Raw genomic sequence first — 25,187 nt, forward strand, 5'->3', positions numbered from 1 at the left:
CAAGGTTCATGGCAATTCTGAAATGAAGACATGAGATCAATTGGCCCTTAATTTCAAAAATACAGAGGAAATGCTGGCTATTTTCAGAGTTCCTTCTACGATCGTCCAATATATTCAATTCTATAGTGTTCAGGGCAAAATGAACATTATGCTTTTTGGAAGTGGGCAGCCATTTGCTTCAGGTCACTGATTGGTAATTAAACCATAAATGTGCAGTGGTCATATTTACCCCGGAACAACACATGAAAGAATAATGGAGCAACTTTTACAGTCAAATCCATTCACCTTTGATAACAGTGGCATCATCTTCCCATCAATTTCCCCTTCTTGTACTTGTGTATCAGTTCGTACTTTTCCATGATGTAGTACAGCCATATGTAACATAAACGCTGGTCAGTTCCAGTAGTGTTCTGAACACTTCCTTGTTACTCCAATTGAACCCCCAAACACTTTTCTGTTCATTGACATATACACCAGCACTTCCATAATCTGCTTTAAGGCAGTAACTCGTACCTTGCCTTGCTGCAGGTCAAGGACTCCAGTTCCCATCAGCCCCAGCCAGTGCAGTCAGTCCAACATCATCCAAGGCACCAGAGATTCACCAACCCTGCTGTAGATTCAGCTCTATATTCTCATAAAAACAGCAACATTACTTCACATGCTCATGAGGTGGGCCTGAAGATTAGAGGAAGTATGATAGTTACATTGGAAAGTAAAGCCCAATATATTTTGGTGCCTGAGGCAGAAAGTCCCAATGATACGCCTGTGGCGGTAAAAAATACAATAAGCTAAAGAACTGTCAAATTATTATTCATTAATTGTACTCCAAAATCTGCTGTGTGAGAAGAGAAGTCTCACCCCACCTTACAGTAATGCCATCTTGTATTTTATTTATGAAATAAATAGTGGTATGATACTGTGTGGATGCATTTATAGACTGCTTGCTAGACTGTGGTTGAGGTGAGAGAAACCTCTCCTTCTCCACCTTACCAAACTGCACTCCATTGCTTCAAGTGTTTTTATCCAGTCTGGCACATTCTAGCACGAGTGATGGGGGTCCAGGAGAAAATTGGCTGAAGCAATGAAGCACAATGAGGTGAGGTAGGAGAGGATTCACCCCATCCATTTCATTTTAGAAAAGGAGACAGTCTCCACCTGTTTTACATATGAAGGTTTAGGATACAAGAATAAATACACCTGGCTTTCATGTCACACCTAGTTTGGCCTACAGGGAATGGTGTAAAAATAATAATAGTGAAATGTGAAATATAAAATGAATCCCTGTTTCCACAAGACCAGTGGCATAGCGTGGGTTGCCAGTGGCATAGCGTGGGAGGGAGCGAAATGGATGGAGTACATATGTGCATTCAACTGTCTAATGGTGTCCACGTCACCCAGGAGATCGCATCTGCAGAGATAAGAAAAGAAGAGTCAACATCAAGTCTCAATGACCAAGTGAGATTATATCCTCTTCATTCCCAACTATCAGAGAATGGCCAATTCTATTTTCCATCCAATTCCTCTCCTCTTAAGCAGATCTGAATCATGTGTCAGGGTGAAACATTGTGCCATATGTGAAGTGGTACGTTGAAACGTGTTAATTTTAGTATCTTGGACACCGTATGAGTGAGCGGAACTGACAAAAATCACACAGAACAGCCTTTGAGTTTTCCAACTCAAATGGGCATGGTGTGAATTTCTCCTTAGTTTGAGAGAGGCTCAAACTCACAGCTTCCAGGAAAAGAGCTACTAAGCCACTACTGTATGTTCTCCGTTGCCTACGTCTTGCAAAGCACATTGTCGGTTTCCTCATCCAGTAGGCAACTATGACTCAAAACTCTTTCTAGCAAGCAGCAAGATCACTGGTGGGAGGGTTAAGTTAACTCTGCTTTGATATCAAGGAAGCGCTTAAATAATTACCACCTTCATCTTCCCATTCAGCAGTTGTCTGCTCTGCTGCATTCTTTTAAGAGACAACCTGTCTCCTCCCCTAGTTTCAAATCACTCTTGCTTATCCGCAGGTTGCACATATCCATCCTATCTACATTTAGAAAACCATTAATTTACTCCCTAATCATCATCAGAAAGTCATCTCTTAAGTAGCAGTGCAAACATGAAAGCACCCTTTAACATATGATTTCCCCCCCACCCCTTCAAGTAAGATGTCTTGGTTTTATCTTGCAAACATGTTCCCCCTCTCCCACTTTAATGTCATTTATACCCAGCACTCCAAATGAAGCAATCTTATGGCATATATATATATATAGTCTGTTCCCTCTCAGTGTTGCCTTTAACATTACTCCTGGCAGACAAATCACTGTCTTTGGTGAAACAAATTATTCCTGTAACGTATTCAGTTGAGTCTTTGAGTGCCAGCATGTTCTTCCTCATTGTGAATCCCATTGTCTTTTCACTATGTTTATCCTTTGATGTGCTCCGTCACCAAAGGTATAGTCAGTGCATATTCTACGATCTTGGCTCCTGCTGTGTATCTTTCTGTCATAATACACTTTTCGTTCTCTCCCCTTATATCTTGCTTATTCCCATCTTTCTCTTCTCCAATGATTATTTAGTACCCAAGGGTACTGAAGGGGCTTGTGCGTGTAATCTCAGAGCCGCTGTCTATAACCCTTAAGAATTCTTGAGGGAGAGGTGAGGTTCCTGCAGACTAGAGGTGGGCAAATGTTGTCCCCATCTTCAACAGGGGGTAAAAAGAAAGACCCGTGTAACTACTGACTGGTCAGGAAAGCTCCTAGAACAGATAATTAAATGGTTGATCTGTGAGCACTTAGAAAAGGATGTTGTGGTTCCAAAGACCCAACATGGGTTTCTCAATAACAAGTCACACCAGACAAATCACATTTCTTTTTTCCACAGAGTTACAAGCTTGGTGGATCATGGGAATGCTGTGGATGTAGTGTATCTTGATTTCAGTGAGGGTTTTGACAAAGTTCTCCATTATATTCTTGTGGAGAAGCTGATAAAATGTGGGCTGGATGAGGTAACTGTTAGTTGAATTTGTAGCTGGCTGACTGACCGAAGCCAAAGAGTGCTCACTAATGGTTCCTCATAATTTTGGGGGAAAGTGACAAGTGGGATGCCACAGGGTTCTGTGCAGGGCCTGTTGTTGTTCAACATCTTTGTAAATGACTTGGATGAAGAAATTGAGGGGATGCTCATCAGATTTGCAGATGACACCAAACTGGTAGGGAAATCTAATGCTGCTGAAGACATATGCAAAAGGCCTCCAAGGAAATTTGTTAGATAAATTCATATTGTGCCTTTCACCAAATGATGCTCAATGCAGATAACGGCAATAATGTAAATACAATTTTTAAAAAAGCAGTAGCATACTAAATATGTCAAATAGAAAAACAAAGCAGGTAAAACATCTATAAAACAAGCAGTTTAAACCAACTAAAATACATATTTGCAAGTGAGTTTCTTCAAAGGCCTGTCTAAAATTGCACTCTCGTTTCGCATAGTAACCAAAATGGAAAACATATAAAGAAACTCATTTGGTAGCACCATTTCCTTGGGTTCTGGTGACAGATGGGATTGGATTCAGCCCTAGAAGGTGGATTCATTCAGGAACTGTGTCTCCATACCTTTGCCAATCCAATGAGATTTATATTCAAGAAGGGAGCTTCATTTGAAACCTAGGCATTGCGTTAGCTTGTACAGCATCTGCTTTCAACATCTGCAAAAAGATGGAAGATTTTTCAACATCTGCTCCACACACCTACCTGACAATTAAGAAGATTAGCTCATATATTTGCCCCTGAAGACCTTAATTTATCACTAAATTGGATTTTATGTTTCCAAATGTAGCTCCCTTATTGAATATAAATCTTGTTGGATTGGCAGCCGTATGCAGAGATGATTCCTGGCTGAATGAAGGTTCTAGGACTGAATCCAACTCCATCTCCTGCCTCCCTTTAAAACAGCAACCCAGCAATGACCCCAAGTGACTGGTGCTGCCAGAATCTGACTTCTTAATTGTCAGGAAGGAATGCAATGCAGTATGTTCATATACGTAGAGTAGGGCCAAGATGTGTTACGTACATGCACCTAAAAGGAATGTACATCCCTGTGCACTGTGATTTGAAAGAAACATGGCAGGTGTTGAAGAGGAGCCTTTTATGTAATGCATTTTCTTCAACAACAATCCCAAGTGAATACAACTTTTAAAAGAAGCTTCCCTGTATAGTGGCCTCAATCCAGCTAATGTTTGCCACCACTAAGTCCCACTGAAAACAGCAGGGAGTGACATTCATATTTACTGATTTGTTCCAGTAGGGTTAAATGAGAGTTATGACTCACTAGTAGAGATGGGAGAATTTGTCAATTTCTGTTTCTTTCGGTTGCTGTTTTTTCCAGTCTGAAGTTCAGTTCTCCATATATCCACAGCAGTTTCCAATTTTTGAGCAAGTCCTCATGAAAATTACTTAGCATTTTTATGCAAACATCTCCCAATATACACATTTTGATATGCAATTTTGCCTAACGTATCCCTTCTGGCAAAGCAATTTTCTGCAATAAAATGCATTGTTTTCAGGCATATATGCATTTTATGCACCTTACCCTAGGATATGCATTTTTGTACATGTTGCTTGGCTAGAAAACTGCACTGCAAAATTCAGAGACATGTTAATTAGGTAGGTTTACCTATAAATGTGAATTGAATTCCCCCCCCCCCATTCCTACTTACTAGTTATGCTTGACCTTAGCTGGATCAGGGCCTACAGCTTTCTATGATGAGGTGGGTTGTTATTTAATCTACCATTTACTCCTTATGGCAATCTTTCTCTGATCCCACCAAAGGACCACTGCTTGTCCGTCCATTGGATTACTTGACAGCTTCTTAACATACAACTTGAGAAGTGCAGGCACTGATAAAACCATTTGGAGCACAATTTGGCATGAATTCCTCCTATGCACACCCCACTGAAATGAATACTCGTACAAAGTTCCCATTCATTTCAATGGAGCTTTCAGGGGAGAACTTTCTGGTGGATTATACCCTTAGCTTTTATTACAACTTTTCCTTTCCAATTTTCTATTTGTAATGAGTGCATAAAAGATCCCCTTTTCACCCTATTGTTTTTGCTCTAAAAGCCACTTTATTCTTAATAAAAGGAATAATAAGTGCCAGTTGTAAAATAATTTGTCAATCACTTCCAGCACTTGCAATTGTAAAACACCTTTCTTTGGACCTCTCGGAGTGCTTTAGAAAAGATAAAAACAAATAAAATAAAATTACAATTACACTTAAATGGCAGAATTAAAATGATCAGTTTTAGATCACCTGAATTTTGTTGCTACCATTTGACAAGGGGAAATTGTTCGACTGAACTCCCTGGAAGGAGCTGAAATGCACAACAGTCTGGCCTATTCTGATCTTTGAATGAGCTTTTCCACAGGACCCTCATTAGGGACAAAGTTGAAGCTGAGCTGAAAAGTGCCTTATGCCCCTACAATTGAGGGCATTCAGTTGATTTCAAATTTAACTTCCCTGCTATTCTGTTGAGGTTCTTTTTCCTTTAAAGGAGTCTAATTGAAAAGAAGGGCAGAGTGAATAATTTCTAGGATTAGACGAGATAAACGAACTGGAGGATAGAATGGGTGCTGTGGGGCGATGAGATTTTAAATTCCATGTTCACACACACAAAAATGTGTTTGTAGTCCATTGGGTCCTGAAGCTCGCAATGCCCGACACATGGCTCTCCCTTGTTGGCATGAAGGGATAGTGAGCACTTCCAGACAACCTGTTTATTGGGCAGACATCCTGATTTGTTTGCTGAGAGATTAGACAATGTTGGCTATTCGATGAGCATTCATTTTGGTTTCTTTGTGGGCAGGTTAGATGGCATTACCTCAAAGCAAGTGTTATCCCACACTTCCCACTGCATCCCCCTGTCATTTCCCTTGTCACAAAAAGTTCACTTTTTTGGGGGGGGGGGATTTGTTGCACAACAGCTCAAAGTAAACTATAATCAGGAAATGGATGAAATTTGCTGGCCTAGCTGTACCTCCAGAGCAGTTTTAGCCTGCCAAATTGTAGGCCGATACTTCCAGAGGTTATCATGAAGGGCACTGTTAAAGTTTGATTTTAAAAAAAACAAAGCAGAAGTCTCAAACAGGCACATTGTCTTCCAAGATAATGAAACTTGTAGTCGAAAACGTCTTGAGGAAAGCTGCTTAAGATTATTCCAGCTATTTGCTGGCCACAAATATGAACTTTCTGCCCTGCAACTCCAGATACTTTGGACTGCTAACAATTTTATGGGTACATTTCAGGCACAGATTGTTATGTAACATAGGTCTGGAGGCAGAATACACAAGCTCAAAGTTGAAAATTTTCCTCAATTACCTGTGGGGTAAACCATATTTTACCACCACTAATAATACTAATCATATGAAAAAGAAGACACATAACAGCAACAAGGCAAGGCAGAGATCAGTGTGAATTTCTTGCAGCCAGTTGAGACAATGGCATTTTTATGATTAATGAGAATATTTTAAAGGCTGGTTCTTTATTTACAGGAGCAGCCAAATAATCACAAACATAAAAATGTAAAGATTACTAATTCTACAGCTGTACGGCACTGAAAACATTTCTTTAAAAAAATCAAGCATGCTCGTTCTATTAATAGTTCTTTTTAAACATGTTTATGTCAATTACTAAAACAAGATTGAACAATGTCAAAAAACATTACCGTTTAAAAACTGTCGTCTTTTCTGTGTTTTCATCTGCAAAGCATTAGGGTTTGTAAAATAGTTTTGACTGGGAATATGTATGCGTCGCCATGAAGACTTCCATATGTGCACAATGCTATTTGTGTATTGGATTGTGTGGTGCAAAAGTAAGACAGCTGAGGATTTTCAAAAGGAATCTACAATTTGGGAGACAAGCATCTCCACAGTGCAGGGCACCAGCAGGATAAAACTGAGCAACTGCTAATCAGAAGCATATTGTGAGGGGCTTGTCGAGGGCGCTGTGTGGAATCATGAGTTGCCTCGATTTGCTTGCAAATTGAAAATTGACCGTGTAACACGCTTTCCCACCCTGTGTAACATATTTCCTTGCTCTTCCATTGGGCGGCTTCACACATGCCTATTCATCACTTCCTTGCTCAACATTTTTACAGCTACTCAGAAGTAATCCCTATTTATTTCGCTGGCACTTACTCTCCCATAAGTGTGTTTAGGATTTATGACAGCCTCTGAGACTCGGAGCTTATGTGTAACTAGACTCCATTGAAAACTGTTGGGTTTGAGGTGAGGTGATATGAAAGGTCTCTCTAAGGCAATAGGCAATGGAAAGTCATCCTTGCCGCCACAGTTATCAAGTGTGAACCAGGCCATTGACTAGTCATTTGTCACCAGCATAGTGGAGTGAAAGTCTTGGCAGCAAGCATTCTAGTTTCCCTTGTTGCTCAACCTCAAGAACCCAGAGCAGGGGCCAAGAGTTAGTCATATCAATGACCCAGTGATGTAGCTTAGATTTACTTCATGGCAGAGTAGAGGTCTCAACCTGAGCTCACTCTGGACAATAGGGATGGGGGACACATGGCCTTCCAGATATTGCTGGATGACGACTCCCATCATCCTTGAGCACTGGCCATGCTAGCTGGGGCAGATGGAAGCTGGAGTTTAACATCTGGAGGGACAAGAGGGACTGATTATCTCTTACTGTGCTGTACCAGTGGAATTCTTGAGCATTGTTGAGATGTTATATTGACTACCAGCTATTCCTGTTCTTTTACATGAATGAAAAGACATGGATGGGTAGACAGACAGACAGACAGACAGACAGTAATTGAACAGAAACTTAGGTAAGCTTGTTCTGGATCTTGGTAGGATAATGTTAATCACTAACTGTCTGTGCACATGTATGTGTATAATGTATGGAATGAAATTTTAAGAAGAAACAGAAAAGAATAAAATTGGTACATTGGCTTCTGAATAGCCAGGTGCCATGAGGTTGACAACTAAAGTTATGACTGTAGCTGTGTTCTCTCCCTAGAATAATTGAAAGTGAATTCAAGATTTATAAGCTCCAGAAATCCTGGCTAGAGCAAAGCTCAGGTGCGTAATCCACTGCTCAGTATTCAGGAAGAAAAACAACAACAACAGCAACAGATCTATGACCCAAATGTCCTGGCAAATAAACCTTGAGGCAGAGTGAAGACTGGTAGCACGGATGGTTTTCACTGTTTCACTTCAAAGGTTGTATAATATTTGAGCAGATTATATACTCTTTTAAGCAGCTAAGAAGGTTAGGTGATTTGGTGCGTGTAGTTTTATACCCATCGTTAACTCCAAGTTTAAAACTTTAAAATAGCACATGCCAGCTGACCTGTGCCTCCATACCTTCATATGGCCAGTGGGGGGTAGAGTGGGGAGATGCACTACTGCCCATCTTGACCTCCATCAGCCCCACCATCCCAACACAGCAACCCTAACCCTAACCATTCCTAAATACGTGCTGAAAAAATATCCTGACAGCAGTGCTGTTAGGTAATTTCAGGCTATGAACTATGAACTTAGAGGGATTGATCCTCTCTTGTTTGTAACGCACATTGCTTTGCTTACTTCAAAATGTGGTAAGTCAGCCTTGCTACATTGGGGGGTGGGTGGGTCATGGGCTTCTGCCTGAAAGTTTGACCCTGTAAATCGTCAAACCATCAATTCTATCATGCGGGAGGCCACCTAAATTGTATACCGTAATTTGGCGTATCAATTATTGGTATTATTAATTGTATTATAATTTGGCATTGTTATAATGTGGCTATTATTGTATTATTGTAATTGAAAACTAATAAAAATTATTATATAAAAGTTTGACCCTGATAGCACCACAGTCTTCTGTCTGCATTATGCAGCAATCTGACACCCACTTTACAGCACAGCCAGCTAAAATGGGCATTCAATTCCCTGCACAGTTAAGGACAATTTTCAGTCCCGTGAATCATCCTTTAGTTGTTACTCCTTGAGCAGTATTGTTCAGAATTTCTTGGCTATTATTAGACCATTTATTTATTTATTGAGTATTCATTTGGATCCTTTATCTATATAATCACACTTCTTTCCCCTGAGTGATAAAATCCATTGAAAACAGCACTCAGAGATTTGAGCAAGGTATAGTTTTGTGTTGATAAATTCTACCTATGGCTGTATCTTTTCAAATACTAGTTTGAAATTCCTGCAGTTGTAATGACAAAAGACAGCACCATTTTAAAAAATGAAGGTTTTTTTTTAAGCTCAAATGACAGTTATAAAGAGGAAGTGATTATACATTTTAATATATTTTTTTCTAAGAGGGAAAGACAGGAAATTAGACACCATATTAGTATAAAGACACTGTTATCACATCAAATGGTTCTTTTAAACTTCCTGATGTCCTCATTTAGTCTTACTGGTGTACCCAGGAAGTTAAGGAATGTGTTATTATATGTTGTTATATTTGTATTCTACAGAGAAGGCTTAGATGCAATTGACTTACAGAAATAAGTCATTATTTTCCGTGGTTTCTATATAGTTGGCACTGACAATGATGTCTATCCCACCTAATAGGAACCCCAAACCAAATATAATGGTGTTTAAAGGAAAGAACTGGAAAATGGACCATTTTTATTCTTCTACTGAATCTAGACACACAAAGGCAAGATTCTCACCATGCTCAGTCATTTCCCCAGAGATTCATAAATCCCTCCCCTTTTCTGGTTGCACACTGGTCTTGGTATGGAAATCTTAGCTTGCATTAAGCCAACATTCACCCATAAACATCTGAAGCAGAAAATTCTGGCTTAATGACAGTTAACAAACCAGGTTAATAAGCCAGGATCTGATCTGACTTGGCCTCAGGCACAGAAGTTCCATTTCCAAGGTTCCTCAGGGAGGATGATTAAACCATTTTAAGTCTCTATCATTGTAGTATGGATCACATAGGCAACACCTATTCCTCACTTTAACAAAGGGGGCACGGAAGAAGCCACTTCTTAAATGAAATAAAAATCTCTCCCCACCTGTTATGATTGGGTCCAACATTTTATGTCAGACTCCCAAATTGTTGCTTGTTTAAAGTGTACATTTACTAAATGCAAATATTTGGAAAGGAATCAGCATATAATAAAACCTGTACTTTGACTTTGGGAAATTCATCACGATAAAAACTGGAATAAAGAAAGGAAATAATAATTGAGGAAAATAATAACTGGAGCCATGACACACTGAGTCTCTTGTGTGGATTCCAGTTCTTGAATAGGTCCATTAAGGTGGGTGGCATCTATAGCTAGCAATTCATCCATTGGGAGATTGGGAATTCGGCCTTGCTGCTCTTAAGACATGGGCACAAAGCGGCCTTAACACCTCTTGCCCAATTTTTATCAGTTTGCGCCCCCATTGGACCACCCCTGTCATACACCTTACAAGCAAGAAAATGATTTCACATTTAACACTCGTGAAATCTTCCTGTACTTTCATTTTAAAAAATATAGATGACCCTGTATATTAATATTTACATTTTCTTCTGCTTCATACTAAAGTATCATGGTGGACAGAATGGAAAAGTCAACATTGTCAGGCTGATCTAAAACATTACACTTACTCCAGTTGTGAATATACTGCATTTTTGCCATCTGTTTCTTTCCATAATTAAAATCATTGTTGATTTTATTCTCCATCAGGCTCAGTATTAGGGAAATGTCATTTCCCTGCAACAGATGCTTTGAACATGTGGCTATTTACAACAACTGTGTCTTTTATTATTGCACAGTAAAACAATCATCTGGATGCAAATTCCAAAGGGGTGGCTATTCTAAGTCTGCTGCTGCAAACACAAAGAAGAGTTGTGTGGTACCTTGCAAGACCAATAGTACGTTGGCAGTGCAATTCAATGCATATTTGCTCAAAAGTTAGCCCCATCATGTCCAGTGGGATTTACTGTCAGGTATGTAGATACATCGACTTCAGTTCTCTATACATTTACCTGGGAATAGGCCATAGTGATACTTGCTTCAGAGTAAGCACGGTTAGAATTGGCACAAATGTCTACATTCTACAGCACATATTTGTATAACAATAAATCTGTTTGATATTAATCTGTTTAAGGTGCCACAAAATTCATTTTGTTATCTTCTCCTCACTTACCTGGGATTAAGCCCCACCAAACCCAGTTGGATTTACTTCTAAGTAGGGATTGTGTTATTCTGTCAATTTTGGTTTCTCATATTTCTAATTCATATTTCCATATCAGTTTTTTTTTTTTGCCCTCTTGAAATTTCATCATCATTTTAGGGCGAATTTCTCCAAATATTCACATTTTTGTATGCCATTTGTAAACATTTTTGCAAAGCAATTTCCCCCAATGTAATGAATTTTTGTGTGTAAATTTCACTGATCTGAGCATTTTAATGCACACTCTACCCTAGACTACACATTTTTGTAAACACTGGCTGGCTGGAGAAACGCATTGCAAAATTCGGATTTTGAACAATGTCTGTGTTTCAGTTTATGTATTTGTTCAGCAAGTGCAACTTGGGAAGGTCTGTCTTTATGTGCGATCCGAATTCTAATTTCTCCTTCATCTTTGCTTCTGAGTAGCCATGTATAAGATTGTGCTGTTAGATTGGTATCTGCTCCCATTTATCAGCTTCTCGGCTTCCAGCCCTGCCACTGCAATAACTAGGGCGTTACCTTCATCTCCCAGGCACTAAGAGGTTTAGAATGTGCCTGGAGAGAGTTTAGGGTCTGGCAGAGTAGCTCATATCTGTTCATCTCCACAAACAATCCCTGTAAATTTAAAGCAGAAAAAAGGGGGGGACCTGCTGCTGCCATTCAGCAAGGAGTCTATTATGAATCCCTAGGTGGCATGCAAAGCATTTAGACTCATTTCATTCATATGTCAGGTAAAGACTTTCATTTAGAAGTGAGATGAATACTGAATAATGGATCTTTTGAATAATGTAATTAAGAATTCATTAAAGCAGCCTTTTAAAACCCTGCAAAATGCAGTGCATGTACAGTATACCTCCCAGCCCTAAAACCAGGAAAATGCAGTATGGAATTAAAATGAATTAACAGGAGGGGGGAAAAAACAATGTAGAAAATGCTGTTTAGAAAATCCACCTTTTGAAGCTAAATGAACAATCGGTAAAACGACGCAGGCTGCTTTCTTTCCCCCTCCCACAGCTTGTGAGCTGTCAGGAAAGAGCTTGGTATTTAAGATGAGCTTATTCCGTGTTGGGACAGAAGGAACCAATATAGTCGAGGTGGAAAGAAGCATCCTAATCCTAAATTACGGCGCTGCCTAAGCATCTGCGGTGTCAGTGCCCTCGCAATAATCCCCTAGGAGATTTTGGGCCCTGGGTAAGGCCATGCGCTTGAGACTTGGGTGAAAAGGAGGCCTGGTCCCTTGGCTTCTCAGAAGAGTGGGTGTACGCATCTCCGACCTCTTGGCATCACAGACTCCATCAGTGATGAACCTCTGCTGACAGCCTCTTTGGCAGGCTAACCTTCTGCCTTCCTGCATCCCCTCTGACCAAAAACACTACCTTGCTCTGCTCTATTTGGCATGACCAACGGACAGTGCAGAGGAATATCTACCAGAGGGGTTGATGCAAGGCTGAAGGTCAGGAATTCTGTTCTGCTGGTGAGGAGGGGGGCTTTTATCTAGCCTCCTCAAGCAGACTAGCCCATCACAGTCACAGAAGCAGGGGCTTAACAAGTGGGCTTTGTTACCTCTTCTTCCCAGAGTGAGACTAGGGTGGTCTTCCGTCCATCCTTTGGTGAAATAGTAAGGATGTGGATGGGGGAAGAGAGACTTAGAAACATTTGGTGTGTTTAGTCAGGTGAGTTGGCCATTTATGTACCTGGTGGAGCAACAGAAGGGTGGGTCAGGGCAGTGGTGTGTCAAAGGAAGTAACTGGTTTTGGTAGAGTGTACGGGAGTTATTTAGTTATTTCCATTTATGAATTAGTAAAGGTAAATTACTACTACTACTAGTAGTAGTAGTAGTAGTAGTCTACAAAGGGTTCAAGGCCATCTCTATCCCAAAACTGTGACAGACTGATATGGATCCAGGTGATCAATTTCATCCAAAAGTGCCTGGCTATCACTCAGAAATGGCAAATTAGAGACTGGCCTTTAGTTGCCAGTTTCAGCAGAGTCCAATGATGGTCTTTTAAGCAACGGATTGACCACTGTCTCTTTCAAGGCAGCTCGAAGACGCCTCTCTATCAATGAGGCCCTAGCCACCATATTGACTTGGCTAGAAAAAAGTTGGCTGATATCAGCTATGAAGTGCAATGGTTACTCCCTCATGGTACATATCAGACAGGCCCTGCTTCTTTTGTCCAAGACCTTGCTTTTTCAACAAGCCTTTTAAGCAGAGACCTTTATTCCAGTCTGTATTGGGCCTCCAATCGTTTTCACATCATTGTGTGTGTGTGTGTGTGTGTGTGTGTGTATGAGAAACTGTATAATTGTTTTTATAGCTGATGCTTTTATTGTGAAACCACTTTTGAGATATTTGATGGGAAGCAATTAAACCACAGAGCCTAGGACTTGCTGATCAGAAGGTCGGCAGTTCGAATCCCCGCGACAGGGTGAGCTCCCGTTGCTCGGTCCCAGCTCCTGCCCACCTAGCAGTTCAAAAGCACATCAACTGAAAGATAAATAGGTACCGCTGCGGCAGGAAGGTAAACGGCATTTCCGTGCGCTGCTCTGGTTCGCCAGAAGCGGCTTAATCATGCTGGCCACATGACCCAGAAGCTGTACGCAGGCTCCCTCAGCCAATAAAGCTAGATGAGCGCCACAACCCCAGAGTCGGTCACGACTGGACCTAATGGTCAGGAGTCCCTTCACCTTTACCTTACTACTACAACTAATAATAGTAATTTATTATTTATACCCCGCCCATCTGGCTGGGTTTCCCCAGCCACTCTGGGCGGCTTCCAACAGATTATTAAAACACAATGATTTTACATTAACTTACATTAAAGGAAGGAGAGGAGGAACAAGTCCTTACTGAGTGTCCTAGACTTCTCTGAGTACCTGAATAAATGATTTGACAATTAACAGATGTGCATGGATTAGCCACATTACTGCATAAACTCTACACACTTCTGCCCATGTAATAGGTTGCCACAATCTATACTGGGGGGGGGGACCCAAGAAAAGTACCTTGACATGAGGATGCTAGTAGAGTGGCCTTCCAACCCTTTGTGTATTCCCTTTATCTTAAAAAGGGCATCCATTCCGACACCAGTTTCGACACCGAAGTAGATCCGGAACTCCATTTGAGCATTTGACTATCGGAAGTTAAGAGAAAAGATAATTAACGAACAGGCAAATGTAGCTGAAATTCTCTGATAGCGCATGTAGTTAATCAATTGCCATATGTGCCACTCAGACGAGGCTGAGCTGCAGGCAATTCTTTCTTCTTATGGTTAAGAGACTGGAGTATGCCTTATGCAGCTGAGAAGCCAACCGGGCCCAGAAAGGTTCCACAAGCCAGCAGTCATAGAAGCAATGTTGTAAAGAATAAAGCCCAGAGCTAGAAATTAGTCAAAGGGGGGTGGGAAGCTATGATATGTTCTACATTACAGTTTTTATTCTGTTTGGGAATCCACTTCTGAATATTTCAGGCAGGCAGCATCTCACAGCTCATCTACATATCCACTGAGAAGCGCTGAGCGGAAAAAAATTACTCTTTGTTCTCAAGTACAGAGCTAAATTGGCTCACAACTCAGCACTATATTTTGGCTCCTAAAAAAACAGCATGAACTTCATGATGATTTTAGAAAAGCCTCTAATCTTTGCTCTTGTTAAACTAAACTGAAGGAATTATCATATGGAATCTATTCAAATGTCGGCATTAATAACACATGGCAAATTGATATTTTATTCCATCCAACAGTGATGCTCTATTTTATGTTATTTTATGGCCCTTTATTTATTTAGCAGTTGTCTCCTGTAATTTTAAGGGCAACTGTTTCAGATTATGCACAGCCTGGCTCTGGGAAATAACTGGAAATCAGACTTTAGTCTGTGCAATCAGTATCCTGTTTTCTCTTTTCATCTTGTCCACCTCTGTATATATCTGTCTCCTTGTCGATCCATCTCGACATTTTAAAATATGCTGCTCTGCCTTGGTATTAGCAGATAATGCCAATTAAATCAGGGAATGGATCCCGCACTGAAACTGCATTTATGACAGTGGGATTGTGAGACTGTAAAAATATCAGCTATCAGTTTCAGTTAAAAGTTTCAATATTTAGCAGTGTTTCCCTCCCCTCTCTTACATATTTAATAGCAGTTCATTGCATCTTAGGCCATGAACTAAAATGCTCCATTACATGGGATATAAACAAATATCCCATAGTTCAGTTTATTTGAACCTAAATAGAAGGGGGAAATAATGAATTTTGTGAACGAAACATTACATTTGATTGCTTGAATTTAAGAGAAAGGCAGTGCATTTTTAAAAAATAAATGGGAATGGCCAGCTGGAGCAACTTTTGTCAGGAAAATATTGCCCTAGAAATGGATGGTTCTTGCAAGGCCTGCTCTGAGCTCTCTTTGTGGCCCATTTCATACCCTCCAAATGTTCCTATTTTCCAGGGACGTCCCTGATTTAGAGAAGCCATTCCAGTTTCTGTTTTGATCATGGAATGTCCCGCTTTTCCTTAGGATGTCCCTATTTTCACTGGAGAAATGTGGAGGGTATGGAATTATCCAACTCCTGAACTATCTGTGTAAATGGCCTTTGTGGGTAAGCCTGAGCAGTCTTGGATAGGGAAGGGGAGAGAAATTTAACTCTGTCTCCCTTTCATAGCCTTGACAAAAATCACCTCTTCCAAGCTACTGTTTATATTTCAAGGGAACCTCCCATTGACCCGATCAGGCTTTGCCAGTGGTTTTTGTTTTCATAACAGAAAAAAAATGTCTTGCATTCTCACAATTAACATCGCATCTAGTTTGGCTTTCAGGGTATTGATGCAGCTGAAAAGCATCAAGAGCACATTGTCAAGGGCAATGGGCAGGCAGACTTGGAAGCAGCCAGGTGGTGGCTTTGGAGAATGACTTCAAGAAACCAGTCACATAGTAGGGCAACTCTCTTCAATTTTGTCTTTCGGTTTCTTCTCATTTTAGCTGCTTGAGAATGCTGATAAATGAAACATCCATGAAAGACAGAGTCAGTAGGAGGCGAGAGGCTCCCTTGTCAATGGGGCATTCTGTCATGCCCTCTGGAAATTAAATTAGCTGCCCAATACATTTGGATTTGATCAGCTATGAGATCTCATGTGAACAGGTTCGTGCCTTTCCACCCACCCTTCAAAATAGTTTGTTAATGCTGGATAAGGCAATTGGGCTCTGGGCTTTCACAATCTTAAAGCTCTTTCAAACAGCAGCTTCAATGCCCTGGCAGCAGTTCATCATCAGAAAGTAATCTTAAGGTTGTGACATGAACTAACAAAAGGCAGGCAGGTAGCGTTTCGCTCACCTTGTTGTGCTGAGCTAGAACTGTGGTCCTCTGATCTATGCACAACTCTGTGTTCTTCAATGACTGAGCACGAGGGGATGACTTGAAAGTACAATAGTTCCCTTTAATTTGAAGAAATTTACAGGTGTTCAGTTATTCCTCTAACTCTTAAACTACTAAACTGTTTTCTGTCACTTTATTTTAACAAATATAAGTTGGTGCTTTGATTATTCATTTTTCTCCTTGGTGTTACACACCTTCCTCACCCATGGCATTTGTAGTGAGTTGTCACATGATACATGTGAACACCAGTAAGTGTCACTGCAAAAATAAAGAGAGCACTTGAATTTCAAGGTTACCAAACCTGATGCATCCTGGATTGACAGATTGTCACAGGAAATTGCCTCATACTGAGACAGACCATTGGTCCATCTAGTTCAGTACTGGCTATGCTGATTGGTAGTGGCTCTCCAGGATCTCAGAAAGGGGTCTCTCTCAGCCCTACCTGGAGAAGATGGGGGTTGAACCTGCAACCTGCTACATGCTCTACCACTGAGCTCTAAACCTTTCCCAAGGATAATCTCCGGTGGGGACATGATGTTGTCCTAAACAAATGCCATTACTTGTTTGTGTGTCATTGTTTGTTTCTTTTTTTAACACACGTGTCAGGGAACTGCCATCAGCTCAGAGGCGAGAGGTGGAAGGGCAGTTGGGTTACAGGGAGCCTCTGAAGATCGTGTGAAGCAGCTCTTCTTCTGGCGAGGAGGGAGGCCCCACCTCCAGTGGGGAAGGGATGCAGGCCTCGGAGGATGCTAAAGAGAGCCGCAACACAGAGCCTGAGCAGAACGAGGGGGAGGCAGGTCCCCCTTTGCCCATGCCCTCTCTGCGCAGTCAGTTTACGCGCAGAGAGGGAAGGCATAGGATGGGGGTCAAAAGACTGCTCTGTGGGGAAGGTTTAAGGACCGCCCACTCCCAGATTCTGCTAGCGATTGAGCAGACATGGACTTGAGACGCTCTGCTCTGTAAAGGTTTTGTACAGATAATAAAGCCTGGAAAAGACCGGTGGGAGTCTTGCCTGTTCGCTCTGGAGCAACCACCTGACAACACGTATTGTGATATGTTTGTACTTTCTTTTCTATTGTATCCAATTAGACACACACACACACGTGTAGTATTTTGCTAGAAAAAGAGGTGCAGGAACTCACCATGAATGCCTCCCTTGATCTCTTATAATGGCAATGGCACCCACCTGAGAGGTGCTGGAACTGAGTTCTGGCAAGTTCCAGTGGGGAAAAAAGCTGTGTGTGTGTGTGTGTGTGTGTGTGTGTACGCCATTCAGACAGCCTAAAAATACATATAAAGAAATTTGTCGATCTGTGATACTGTTACACACATGTTGCTCACAGCTAAAGAGATATTGATGCTGCCATCTTTGATCCAATTGTTTGACAGACATAGGCAGAGGGGAGCCCCATAGGTAGGGCTCTCCCTCTCCAATTATTTTGGGGTCTGCATGTGGAAAGGAGAATAACCTGAGGCAACTGTTTGCATATAGAATGACCCAACCCTGAGATCTATTATCGGAGGTCTACTTCAGTGTGCAGATTGCTCTTGCTGGATCTGGGTGAAAGATGCAATTAGATAATTTTAGTCTCCAGGCTTAACGGTCTTGTGGGAAGGGAATATTATCTAGATGGCAACATGCATAGCCCCATGTTCTTCTGAATGTGTTAAGCCAGCCCAGCTGCATTTGGACCTCCTATAGTTTCTGCTGTCTGGGGTGCTGGATATTTACCAGCTAGGCTAAGGTACATCTTCTGCCTGAATACCCACACTGTAAATAGGTTCACTCATTAATTTCAAGGCACAGTTAATCCTGATCTGGTATTTCTTATGTTTGACTTTCAGCCACAGGAATATAAAAGTAAGAATAGTTAAAGGAGAGGGTTCATTTTCTGATAGTATGCAACACAGTGAAAACCACATTGCCTCTTGGTAGTTAGCAGTTCCGAGTGTCTGTAACAAGAGAACTCATAAGTTTCTCTGCAAAGCCCAAGAAAAACTGGCTCCTCTCAAACATAATACGTTCAATATTTTTACATTCTCCAGTTCGTTGAAACCCAAGTATTTACTGTTCTTTGCTTCTTACAGTCATGATGTTAGTATAAAAGGTTGTGCCTCCAGATCTTCAGCATTACATTGTTTTATGTAATTATGTAAACATAGCCCATCAAGGAGTTTCTTGAAAGGTTTCGAGCTGATGTGGCCATTTTGAAAGGAGACTTGTGGACACATAACATTTCCTGGGCCAAACCGTAACAGAGAAACATACTCACTTCGAGCCTTTGGGGGCATCAGCAGCCAATAGCAGCACAGTGTTATTTCATGATCTCCTGCATACTGGCTCATTAGTAACACGAAGACTTTGCTCTGGGAAAGTAAAATTTAAGCAATACATTTCATAGCACACTTCTTATTTCTTAACCGGGGTTTCTTTTTCCTAAAGAAAAACAGTAATCTTTTGTTACCACAAATATAGTTTGACGGTCACTGTGAAGGCGAACCAATAAGCCCACTCATCTCAGTTCTCTTCTAGAGAGACATTGTAGTCCAAGCTTGTACATTTGCCAGAGAACATGGCAAAGGTTATGCATGGGCTCGTTTCAGTATATCACTCTATCTGTGATTTTTAAGCATGTTGCTAAATGTGCTTTTGAGGATTGGCATAGTGTTGCCAGAGTTGATCCACCCAGTAGGCAAACTTCAGTGAAGGCCCCAGGAAGTGGAGGGTCAGGGGCAGTAAATGTATATGACTCAGGACCCCACTGGCATCTCCCACTGCTGCTGCTGCCCCCCCTCTTCCCCCTTACCCCCCTTTGATCTGTTGGAGCATCAAGGTGATTGGTGGGCCCTTCTTGCTCTGGGAAGCGAATGAGATGATTAAAGGGCTTTGGGGGTTGACTGTTGTTTGTGCAGATTAGCATGTGGAATGCCCTCCCATCAGATGTCAAGGAGATAAGCAACCTTTAGAAGATACTCTATAGGGAAGTTTTGAATGTCCAATGTTTTATTAACTTTTTGTATATGTTGGAAGCCACCCAGAGTGGCTGGGGCAACCCAGTCAGATGGGTGGTGTACGATGTTGGTGGTGGTGATTGTTGTTGTTGTTAAAGTAATATTTTATTAATTTCTGCTGACCTCATACGATTGGCATTATGTATTGTTGCTCCTTGGGTGAGAAATATATATAAATAATCACAGCTCTGTACATTTTGGACTCTTCTTAGAGGTGTGACTATGGACTCTTCCAAGTTGGACGTGACTGTGGGTGTTGTCACGATGAGCTTCCACACAGCAGAATTTATCACTACACAGGTGTATATTACTAAGAAAGCCATGCATAGGTTTGCACCATATTTCTTTTGTGCCAATTGAATAAGCAGTGGAGTCTAACTGGTCCAGATCATTTCTGCCTGATGTCAATGGGCATTAATCCATCACTGCCTAGCACATAACTCCAGTTCTCAAAAGCTCACACCAGCTACCCATATGATATCATGCCTAGTTCAATGTTCTTGTTTTATTTTACAAGGCTTTTAACAACAAGGACAACCTGCTGGACTTTAATTTCTCATAATATGTTTCATTTATATGATAAATTGGTCTATAGAATTATATAATCCTTATATCCCTGCTCAGTCACTGAGATTTTGGGGGGAGTCGCACTTAGTGGCCCACCATAGGTCAGATATGTGGCTCATATCCACTAAGACCCATGCATTCAGTATTGTGAGTCAAATTCTATAGAACTCCTCATGGCTGAGATTAGACAAACCCCTTGAACTTTTGGCGCCTACTGAAGACCTTTTTTGTTGTTGTTATTCCAGCAGGCATTTTAATTGAAATATGTTTGGTGTTTTGTTTTTCCCCCATTTTATCCAATTCTTATCATTTCTCTATTTTATTTCTTATACACTGTTCAAAGACTATTGTAGTTAAGTGGTATATAAATTGTTTAAACAAATAAAAAAAATAGAGCGCCATCTTATTAGAGAGCTAGAATCTGATGGCACGTACTTATATGCCAGTATATTAGCTCATGTGTTGAGTCACAACAATCTCTCAATTTAGGCCTCGAGAGAAAAATTCTCCACAGCCAGGTTCTTGTGGTGGAGGGAAAATGAGTGTTACAGGGACATCTCCTATGTTCCCCATTGCTATGGTTTGTATTACAGCAAATTTATCTGAGGAGCACAGGACATAAACCAAAACATCTCTAATTGTTTAGTAATGGCAGTCGATTCTGTGACAGAATCACCTCATCTTTTCTATTAAGAGGCATTATAGTGTGCAGATAATCTCAGTGGAATAATGCAGTGGTGCAGAGGGGCAATAAATCAAATGATAAATTGAGTGTAACGTCGATTATGCTAGCTATGCATAGAAATATATACATTTGATGGTCATTATGACACATGAAATGTTCAAGACCAAGAGTGAAAAATACATTTCAAATTCTCTATATGGGAAAACCTGACAATGATCTGCAGTTTGTGTCTAGCATTAAATTCTATAAATCTGTCAGTGTTTTCCGCGCTGAAAGCCTGATTCTAAACGGAAAGGTCATTATCATTATTAAGTTTTATAAGAAAATCAGTACGTGTACTGGTATCTATTTAATAACTGAGACATCATGAATGTCAGACTTAACACACTTTGCTGGGTGCTAATAACTCTTAAAGTGTACCCTTGACTCGAGTCGAAGGCAGTATTGGAAATTTTATATTATCTGAACTGCCTGGTAGCATTTAAACGTACTTCCTTAATAGCTACGTAAAAATATAGTGACTTCACACAACTTTGGCTGCTTTGAGGCTAGCACCAAAAGGTTATACTAAACATTTTACCTCTTCCCCTCTCTCACCTCCAGTTTCCAAAGACAGTAATACTTGGGCACAGCCATTTATTGTATTTAATGGTTATTTAAATTTCACCTAGGTGAATTGTGCTTGCTACAAAATGCCTGCACCTACGACGGCAATAAAATGAAGGCTTTTATAATCAAAATAAGTGCCCAGCACAGCAACGATATTTTCATCATTGAACAAATATAACTTTTTGACATTTCCATGGTGGAATTGGTGTGGTGTACCCTTAAAATATGTATTTATTCAAGGTTCCCCCCCTTAAAACTTTTGTAATTTTTGCATTATATGATTTTCTAATTCCAATCCAGCGATAACCAGTGATAACTTGTTTCTTTTTCTATTATATATTTAAATTAAAAATAAGGAGATGTAGTTTCTATTAATGAGTTTTGTAGGGGTCTTTTAGTATTATGTCCCTAGGCGACTTCCTTACTCAGCATGAAGTCCTCATAAGAGGTGCTTGTGCACCTGATTAATTCATAAATGGTGTTGAGGGCTGCATATTTCCACAATCCTTGTTAAATCATGGAACTCTGCTATTTCTCTGTAGGATGCATTGCAAATTGTGATGCCCACATTATGCACCTAATCATACCATTCTGTGTCAGCACCAAATTTCCCAAGCATTCTCATTTATATGACATCCATCTCAGGAGCTGGAAAGTCAAGGTCCATCAGTAACATTTATATCAATTGTGAAGAGACAATACATTGCTGAAGTGAAAAGCAGACAGTTTAATATATCACTGATAAAGCAAGAGGAGCACGGTATTTAATGAGTGACCAAAACTAGGATGGTGTTATGTGTATGTGATATATATATATATATATATATATATATATATATATATATATATATATCAATCACACACGAGTGCTGACATGCAGAATAAATTTGGCACGACCCCCATAAAGATACACAAAAGTAACAGCAACCTTGTGCGGTTTTGTCCCCTTCTGAAATGGACAGTTTATTTACATGATACTGCCATTAGCTGCCTTGTCTTTCACTTTATCTCGGTTCTCTTTCATTATGCCCTGAAATCGGGGTGATAAGAAGGCTGCCACCTGCTAAATAAAGACGTGGGGTGATAACCAATATTTTTGGCACCCCACGTATGCAAATAGGGCTTCCTCTCCTCGCCTGCAGCCCCCTGCTGAAATCTCCTAGGGCCTTCTGGCAGTTCCCTCACTGCAAGAAGTGAATTACAGGGAGTCAGGCAGAGGGCCTTCTCGGTAGTGGCGCCCTCCCTATGGAACACCCTCCCATCAGATATCAAGGAAATAAACAACTATCTGACTTTTAGAAGACATCTGTTTAGGGAAGTTTTTGATGTTTGATCTTTTATCGCATTTTTAATATTCTGTTGGGAGCCGCCCAGAGTGGCTGGGGAAACACTGCCAGATTGGCGGGGTATAAATAAATTATTATTATTATTATTATTATTATTACCTCTGCAGAGTTGGGGGACCCTCTGAAGCAGATTGGGGGCACAAGGGCTGCAGGGGAGTCCCATTGCATCCCCTGGGATGAATGAAAGATATCACAGCATAAGTTTAACATGCTGCTTTATTGATGATTTGTGAATTAGAAGGCATTCATAAGTCAGAATCCACCTAAATTATTTTTAAAAATATCTCGTTTTCAAACATTGTATTTCAGAAGGTACGATCCATAGTCAGCCAACTGGTTTCTCTTCATCATTCCATGCCTGTGTCAAGAATGAACAGTGACTTGAGAGGACATGCAAAGACCGTCCCTTAGTCGTCACTCCTCAACTCTGACTTTTCAATGGATTGGATCCAGAATGTTCATTAAACTTGATCCCCATTGACAAGTTAGTCACAACATAAGTCTCGCAGCATTTGCCTGCTGCCCTGTACAACAAAATTCATTGGGCAGCTTACATCTGCTTTCAGTTGGAACTAAGCCCAACTTACCAAGTCTAGATCCAAGCCTACACATTTGGGAAGATTCAGGCAATCATCTTGACATCATAATGCATTGCGGTGAAGAATGCAGAGACTTAGCTCTTGACCATATATGACCATTGGACTGAAACCAGGAACATTGTCAGCAGATTATCATAACCTCCAGTGGTTTTCAGAACAAGAGAAGTGTGGTTACACATCAACTGCACACACTAAGCGCATCATTCTTTCTTTCCTGGCAGTGGCAGGCAGCTAGTACATGTCCCTCCAGTTTTTTCTATTACAGTCACCACTTGGGTGAGGTCCAGGAACAACACGCTGCTCCTTAGATTCGTTCTGAGCATCAACAGTAAGACTTAAATATCTACTGGGGTCCCACCAGATTAGACGTAATTTTGTAATAATTTATTTATTTATTTTGCATGTTCATTTTGCAATATGTCATTGACAAAGTAATGTTATGTTACTGGTGGATATATATTGGGCTGTTCACACACCATTCTGCTCTATAAGTTGTTTCATGACGCTTCCCCAATGATATTGTGTTGTTGCTGACTGGAGGGTCTCTCTTGCAACGTAGTGCAAGAAAAATGGGCCAAAACCAAACCCTGGAATGTCTGTGATAGAAAGTTACAGGATTGCTGCAGGAAACTATGGGATATGTACCAACCGGAAGCAGAGCGGCGTATAGGTCCTCGAAACTTTTGCAGGCACAGTTTTGAAAGCAGGATTGCAGATAACTGCCTCAACACCATCACGAGCACTAATCACCATAAATGGACAATAAAAAGCAATGTCCACAGGTGTCCTGAAATATTATAACACAGATTTTATACTGTAAGTTACAGGGAAGTTTTGTGGGCAGAGGAAAGCATTCTAAACAAGCTCTTGCAATCTTTGGATACGAACGTGGAAGTAACCCATGTCCCATTTCTTCCAGAAATCTTCCCCCACATGTCCCTTCCACAAAGCATTGTCTTACTGCCACTCCTGTTTATGTTTACTTTGAGCAATGCACATTAGACTCCCATGCCTACTATCTGGAGTCATGGCAGAAAAGATAAAAAACCTTCGGAAATACTTTTATATCCAAACCCCCTTTGCAAATGACAAAGTTGGGAAGCTCTATGTGAATGGTTTATCCTAAATGAAGGCCAACCAGGGCTTAGGGCTCAGGAGTTGTTTTCAGTTAATACGGACTGTGAATATAGAATTGTGCTTTTGTATGTTTGTGTCTTTTCCTATCTCTGCCTTTTCCTATCTGCTCAGCAACCAGCCTCTACTTACCTGGAATTAGAATAGGAAACAACAGGGCTCCACAGTCGGAGAGCTTATTCTTAGAACATTCCTTTTTATAGATAAAGCCTGAAATCAACTACAGCAGAACCTTTAAAAATGGGAATATTTTGGGAACAGAAGAACACAGTAATTCCGTAATGTCTGCAATTTGGAACCTCAAGTCAGCTCTCTTCAGAAATCTGAGAAATGTCTTATCTAAATCGCACTTCTTTTTACCTTTGTTTTTCATGAGATAACTTTAGCATAACTATCTAACATTTAGAAGACATCTGAAGGCAGCCCTGTTTAGGGAAGTTTTTAATGACCGATGTTTTAATGTATTTTTAATCATTTGTTGGAAGCCGCCTAGAGTGGCTGGGGAAACCCAGCCAGATGGGCAAGGTATAAATTATTATTATTCTTATTCTTATTATTATTCTTATTATTATTATTATTATTATTATACAATTGCATAGTGTACTTTGCAAGAATGCACCTTTGTGTGGCAAGTCCCATTATTTAACATGTCTGGGAAAACTCTTTATTTTTCAGCTAGCCTC

General features: G+C 40.6%; 1 protein-coding gene across 1 annotated transcript; it reads right to left on the reverse strand.

Annotated features, from left to right (window-relative positions):
- Positions 1-955: 955 nt before the first annotated feature.
- LOC309379660 (uncharacterized protein) lies at positions 956-23,419 on the reverse strand. The gene is made up of 5 exons (XM_081929055.1): positions 23,359-23,419; positions 18,826-18,989; positions 16,511-16,611; positions 14,188-14,315; positions 956-1,408 (listed from the first exon to the last, which is right to left on the reverse strand). The coding sequence occupies exons 2-5, from the start codon at positions 18,896-18,898 to the stop codon at positions 1,216-1,218; spliced, it is 495 nt and encodes a 164-aa protein (XP_081785181.1). The 5' UTR covers positions 18,899-18,989; positions 23,359-23,419; the 3' UTR covers positions 956-1,215.
- Positions 23,420-25,187: the final 1,768 nt, after the last annotated feature.

The sequence above is a fragment of the Podarcis melisellensis genome (genome assembly GCF_964234715.1).
Source record: "Podarcis melisellensis genome assembly, chromosome: 10".
Classification (NCBI taxonomy): domain Eukaryota; kingdom Metazoa; phylum Chordata; class Lepidosauria; order Squamata; family Lacertidae; genus Podarcis; species Podarcis melisellensis.

Bases quoted from the DNA above. Each gene is read 5' to 3' on its own strand.
- LOC309379660 (XM_081929055.1), bottom strand. From the start codon at position 18,898: ATGAGCCAGTATGCAGGAGATCATGAAATAACACTGTGCTGCTATTGG. The intron at 16,612-18,825 runs GTGAGTATGTTT...TTCAAATTAAAG, and splicing joins GATGCCCCCAAAGGCTCGAA to GGAACTATTGTACTTTCAAG. The intron at 14,316-16,510 runs GTGAGCGAAACG...AACTTCCGATAG, and splicing joins TTCTAGCTCAGCACAACAAG to TCAAATGCTCAAATGGAGTT.